At 38.1% G+C, this 6,530-nt stretch overlaps 1 protein-coding gene across 1 annotated transcript; it reads right to left on the bottom strand.

Annotated features, from left to right (window-relative positions):
• Positions 1–3,306: 3,306 nt before the first annotated feature.
• Positions 3,307–6,088, bottom strand: LOC100894127 (2-amino-1-hydroxyethylphosphonate dioxygenase (glycine-forming)). The gene is made up of 3 exons (XM_003723885.3): positions 5,870–6,088; positions 4,907–5,132; positions 3,307–3,802 (listed from the first exon to the last, which is right to left on the bottom strand). The coding sequence occupies exons 1-3, from the start codon at positions 6,011–6,013 to the stop codon at positions 3,588–3,590; spliced, it is 585 nt and encodes a 194-aa protein (XP_003723933.1). The 5' UTR covers positions 6,014–6,088; the 3' UTR covers positions 3,307–3,587.
• Positions 6,089–6,530: the final 442 nt, after the last annotated feature.

Genomic DNA, 6,530 nt, shown 5'->3' with positions numbered 1-6,530 from the left:
ATTATTACAATGTGAAACAGTAGCATTGTCTTTTTTTCAGAGCAATTTAAATCAGTATAACACAAAAATGAAATAATATTGATAATACTATTGATAAATTATAAAGGAATTAGGATGAACTATTTGAGGAATCAATTGTAGGGAAACGTTACTCCTTTGTGTTACAAATCCCGGCATTGCACTGCTGTAGTCTAGGTTAGCTGCGATGTAATGGCATTGATCTGCATTTCTTTTAAAATCAGTTACACCTTGGACGTGAGAGCTGAGGGTCACAGTGATGAGTGAATCCAAAATCAATATCACTACTACCGGGCATAATAATAATGATTTAAAGATAAGTGAGGTGGTGTGGGGTCAAATTTGGGGGACTTGCTATGATGATCTTTAATTGAAGTGCTGACTGATAAATATATTACTATTTAAGATTTTGTTTTAAGGTTTTGAATAGAGATGTTCCGATAAAATCAAACATTTCTCGGCACTAATCTTTTTACTCAAGAGTCATAGCTCTATTTAAGTTTTCAGTTCATTTTAATTTAGAATATAAATAACCTGATCTTTATAACCATACACATATAAAGTGTTCTTAATGTATACCTGTGTAATAACACATTTTTGCTCATGTATGGAATCCAATAAATCCTTCTGCTGGCAAAATTATATTTCGTTTAATTCTTTTTATTCATTTTTTCAAGATTTATTTGTTCTGTCATTATTATGATTATTAATATTATTATCGTTATTATTTATTGTTGTTGGTGGTGATTCATGATGATCATTGTTATTATTAATATATTAATATTATTGTGATTATTTTTACACATATACTTATATTGTTATTATTACTTTTATCATTATTATTATTAACATTATTGTTGTCATTATTTTCATTATTATATTACATATTTTGGGGGCTGAAGGGTTTCCATGTAAGGCTAATTCTCGTTAGAAACGTGGCGATATTTCACATTGGCGCACAGTTGCGTCATTGACTGACCCAGCCTTTGGCCCCGTCACGTAAAAGGGGACTTTGTGTAAAGAGTGAAAGCAAAATGAAAAAAGCATTTGTTTCTTCGTGTTGCATTTATGTATTCTCTAATTGCATTCAGTAGGTAAGGTAAGTAATGGTATTTATTCATCAACATATCACAGCCAATGGCTGAATTGCATGCATGATTTACAGAGATTTGATTTTGAAGAAGAAAAAAACGCATCATATTTACAATTGGTTATATAACAATAATTCAACGAAAAAACTCATTTAAAGAGAAGGTTGAGTTCTGGGAAGAGGTGGAAAATAATTTATGAGCTTTACTCATTCTTATTATGCAAGTGTGGAAGAACTTCAGTTAAGACATGTTCCCTGAAAAGCATGGCTCTTCAAATGCCTTCATATTCTAAATATGCATGTAACATCGTAAAAATCGGGGGCCGGCTTTTTACGCCACGTGTTCGTGTAGTCCCATATACATCTTTCTGTGCAAGTTTTTGTAACTTTACCAAGACTTGGCCAAATTTCTTATCATTTTGATGATCCCAGAACCTTGCAATACACACAAATTCTTATACGCTAGATGATCAACCTTTTCTGGTCAGTTCCACACCGTTTCTTTCACAATGCAATCGCATGACCAGAACTCAACTTCATCTTTAAACACACAAAAAAAAAAAGGAAAAACGAAGTAAAGGAAAAAGGTGGAGCGGAAAGATAAGAAGAAAAGAAAAGAAATGTTGATGGAAAGGGAGTGGAGAGAGAAGGTGAGATTAGAAGGGAGAGTGAGGGGGAGAGAGAGAGAGAGTGGGGGAAAAAGAGAGAGAGAGTGGGAGAGAGAGAAAGAGAGAGAGTGGGAGAGAGAGAGAGAGTGGCAGAGAGAGAGAGAGAGTGGGAGAGAGAGAGAGAGTGGGAGAGAGAGAGAGTGGGAGAGAGAGAGAGAGAGTGGGAGAGAGAGAGAGAGAGAGAGACTTCAGTGACTTAATTAGCGCAGGAGAGCAAAATGACCGACGCCTCGTGCGCAGCGGACATGACTGGCTATAGGGATCTGCTCCCTGATACAGGTGTTGGAATGAAACTATGAAGAAAGTTAATGGTTTTAAACTGAAAAAAACACATCAGATGTAGAGTGGGAGAAGAAAAAAGAGAGAGAAGATGCAACAGAGAGAGGAAGAAAGAGGATGGAATATCGACACACGGGGGGGGGGGGAGAGAAAAGGAGGAACATCAGAGTGAGAGAGAGAGAAGATGAAAAGGAGAGAGAAAGAGAGCGGTAATTAGGGGGAAGATTGATCTGATAGAGAAAGAATGGAACCGAGGAAGAAAGAAGGAAGGAAAGAAAGAGTAAGAGAGAGAGAGAGAGAGAGAGAGAGCTCTACACAGACGAAACATAGCATGGACAATGCTTGAGAATGATTCAGATGAACGAATTATAGAGGGCTACCGCTATCGAGGGAATAAGTCAGTTTGCATTTTTCTATTCAGTTATTAAAGGTAAAGGCCAGTTTTGGAAACGCCCCTCTCTTATAAAATGAAATGGAAGCTCTTATTAATCATGTGTAGGAATATGCCTTGACTGAAACGTGATGATACAAATTTTGCCGGGAAACCGCCTACTAATTAATATATTTGGTAAATTATCATATATATATAATATCTATCCGGCCTGGATAGATATCGCGTAGTCCCATCTGTGTACAGTGCTTGCAACTTTACCAAGACTGGGCCAAATTTCTTATCATTTTGATGGTTCCAGAACCTTGCAGTACACACCAATACTTACATGCTAGATGATCAACCTTTTCTTGTTCAAATATTTATTTTTTAAACATACTTTTATATCAAAAGCGTCATACCTGAAATTCTTTCATTTTCTTTCATTTATTCAGATAAAATATATTAAAAAATAGATCGATTCATCATGTTTATGTGCAATCTACATGTACAACAAATTCAGGGAAAAAAAGACTAAACGTCTTTTGTGCCCTACAAATTATTAACCACACACGACAGAGTGTTTCTGGTGATGCATAGAATTGAATTGAAAATGGGGTAAAGAGAGAGTGTCAAATAAAAGGAGAGAGAGAGAGATAGGGATGAAGAGAAAGAGAGCGACAGAGAGAAAGAGATAAACAAAGAGGAAAAAAGGTGGCTAAAACGAAGGCTATGAGAAGGTATTGTATTTGCACAAGAAATATTGCTAACATCGGAAAACCTTGTGAAAATATAGAGAAGGCTTTAGAATCCCCCCCCCCCCCTCCCCCAAATGTATCCCCTTTATTCAAATATTCGACCAGAAGGGACAAATTTACGATGACAGTACATTGAATAGGATAAGGTTTCGGGTTCGAATCGTGCTAGGTCCTTACATTCTTGAACCAAGGTGTTGTCAAACATGTGTCCCTCTCAACTCAGGTTCATTAAATTGTTACCTATCTCCTGAAGTTATGAGAAATGCACGGCCCACAGGAAGAACATTAATGATTGTGATAACGCAAATATCGATAAGATCATACGTATCTTTATTAAGTGTCGGAACAAACGAATAAGCGTGCGACCTAACGGCAATATAACCACAACATTCCATTTCTGCCAATCACGCTTTGCAACAGTTTTCGATGACTCTCCTGCACATGTCCTTGTACCTCTGGAGGGGTTCTATCTCCATCCCTTCGACCTTTGCCCTTTCATCCCATTGTCTCATGCGAAGTATGACGTCATGGTAGGGGGATGCCTCAAAGGATGCCGCCTCATCTGCATCCATGGGGCCGCCTTGGTGCACAAGCGTCATCTTACTCGCTTCAGAAAGATCTGGATTAAGGGGGAAAAAAATCAGTTAACCTGTTGAATAATGGATTCTCTCATTCCCATAGGCTTAACACAGGCACAATCCGGTTACAGTAGGCAATGGGTTAAAATGTATTTTTACTTCGGTTGCTTTCTTCGCCTATCATTCTGCACGACACATTCCTCACATGCAATTTTGCACAACAAAATAGGCACCAAATGACTGAGGGATCCTGAGCATTACCAATTTCCCGGTCTCGATTATTTTGCACCATGACGACCCTTGCGTCGGCATCGTTTGATGTTGCACTGGAAACAGTTAAATAATAATGAACCCTTATGTATATCAATCTTATGATAAATGCAAGCGAATGGAAGTTATTGTGTAGTATACATGTATATATTATTTATGTATATATAGCGTTAAGATAATGATGAAAAAGACTGAAAATCAACTCAGGGGCAGCTTCAATATCCTATCGTACGGTATATGGACAATTCTGATTAATAGTCATTGTCATATATTGGCACACCAATAGGTGGCAAACAAGGCTAAATTTATTTCTGAAGTGCTTGCGATCGTGTGTGAGATTGATGTCAAGTTATGGTCCAGTTCAAAGGAACGAATCCGTTTAAAAGGATAATATAGATCATCCGACATCTGACTTGAGATGTTTGCTCCGGGTGTTATTTCGTTCATTTACTGGTTATAACGTTTGACTAGGTTTTGAGGATAATTTTAGGGTTATTTAGGTGTTCAGGACTGACAGAGAATTCGATAGATGGCTGGACCAAGGGTAAATGTCGCCGGAGCGAGCCCTGGGCATGATCTTTTTCTATGTCAACCCCAAATGATATCGATTTATATTAACCATTGAACATTGGATAATGATAATATATTATCATGACTGCCACAAACGTATCTTTATCGTTTACCTATAGGATCATTGGGCGGAACTAGTATTGCCAAAGCGTCGGTAAAACCTGTCAAAGCCTCGCTTTATCCAAATTTACGGAAATTGGCAATTATTTCTTAAAGCAAATGCGCTGAATTGCTCACTCTTTTAATAAACAAGCAGATGATTATTTCAACCTTCCTGTCATCAAATATTACTCTTCAACACGTACTTTTTCTATAGTCTTCATTCTTATAAACCAAGTATCGCTTCGCGTCCACATGACCCTTGACCAGCTTGCAAACTGTTTCCGGTAGGCCAAGATCAAGAAGGAACTTTTCTCCCAGCATCTCATGATTCGCTGCTCCCAGGATGACCCCGCCTGTTTCCATTCGAGCCAGGCCTTGTTCACTGCCGAGAAGATGCCCAATATCATGGAGAAGCGCACCTATTATTACCTTTAAAACAGAAGAATGATTGAATTAATAAACAAATAAATATATTGATCAGTAAATAAATAAAAATATACATACAAAGATACATAAATAAAAGGATAGACTAATTGATGGATATTAAAGATTAATACATTAAGTGAATAAAATTATGCTGTACGGAGATGATTACGGTGATTATACGTGTAGCTACATGTATGTTTTAAGTCGTGCATTTATATACATCTAAGAACTTTGAATAGAGTTTACAAAGAGCACATTACCCTTGAACTTTCATTCTACATGTGTACCATGTTTATGGCTTCCAGCAAGTGCTTCAGTCATTTTTCTAGCATTTAGATGATTCCTTAAACTCACAGTACACATCAAAGAGGTTACGTAATCAACCATTTACGATTGCTTTTAGTCAGTTTCTTTTACAATGCAATCGCACGACCAGATTACTCATTTTATAATCATTTTTATCTTTAAGATAATAGGGACTTTTAGATTTGCGTGGACTAATACGTGTGACGTCCATTCAAGGCAGTGCTTAATAAGGACGTCGAGCGTAGCATAGACCTATTGTCTTCGTGCGAATCTAAAAGTCCCTAATCACTGATCGGGACCGAACTGACGAATAGACTTTGTACTTTTGAGGTCATAATGCATATACAAAAAATACATTAAAAAATCTATCATTAGACTACTAGTATAGTATGGTAGTTTAATAGCATAACATATTATATTCACATATACTATACCTCCTGTGGGAAGCCATCTTTCTCGGCATGCATGGCACACTGCACCATGTGTTCTGTCTGTGACACCGGTTCTCCTATGTAATCCGCACTGCCATGGTCATCGAAGAGCTTGAAGATACGTTCGACAACGGATTCAGCGTCCATGTCCAATTCCACTTGTGTGCCTCAGACGATCGTCCACAGGTTGATGGGTGGTTTCAGTATGGTCTGGTTCTATACAACAATGTGCGGCCAAGGTTATTCAGACAATATACTTATAATACCTATTTTTAATAGGTCTTTATGTCCACACAATAAAACACTAGTGGCTGATAAGCCAAACTCGAAACGCATTATCATATCTGGCTCAACGTGAACAGCTTGTGCGACCAAAGTACTCGTGATTTTACAAAGTCAAGTAAATACCATGATTTAGATGCGTTTGCAAACAGCTTCGTTATTGACTCATCAAAGGGAATTATCAGTAGACGCGTTTTCGAATTCCCTCCTAACCTTCCATGTAGGCGGTAAGAATAACATTAAAATAGCGCCATCTATGCCAAGCAGTGGTGGATCAATGATTGTGCAGGGGGTGTCGGGAGGGGGGGGGGGGGGGGGGGGGGGGGGGGGGGGGGGGGGGTGGGGATGCACAAGCCCAAAACACTGTTTTCAACAAGGAAAA

This window comes from Strongylocentrotus purpuratus, unplaced genomic scaffold, assembly GCF_000002235.5.
Source record: "Strongylocentrotus purpuratus isolate Spur 01 unplaced genomic scaffold, Spur_5.0 spur5_scaffold_17, whole genome shotgun sequence".
Classification (NCBI taxonomy): domain Eukaryota; kingdom Metazoa; phylum Echinodermata; class Echinoidea; order Camarodonta; family Strongylocentrotidae; genus Strongylocentrotus; species Strongylocentrotus purpuratus.
This window is presented reverse-complemented; position numbering and strand designations above follow the sequence as displayed.

Excerpts from the sequence above, each read along its gene's own strand:
- LOC100894127 (XM_003723885.3), bottom strand. The coding sequence starts at position 6,013 with ATGGACGCTGAATCCGTTGTCGAACGTATCTTCAAGCTCTTCGATGAC. Across the intron at positions 5,133-5,869 it reads AAGATGGCTTCCCACAGGAG|GTAATAATAGGTGCGCTTCT; the intron begins GTATAGTATATG and ends TCTGTTTTAAAG. Across the intron at positions 3,803-4,906 it reads GAATGAAGACTATAGAAAAA|ATCTTTCTGAAGCGAGTAAG; the intron begins GTACGTGTTGAA and ends CCCTTAATCCAG.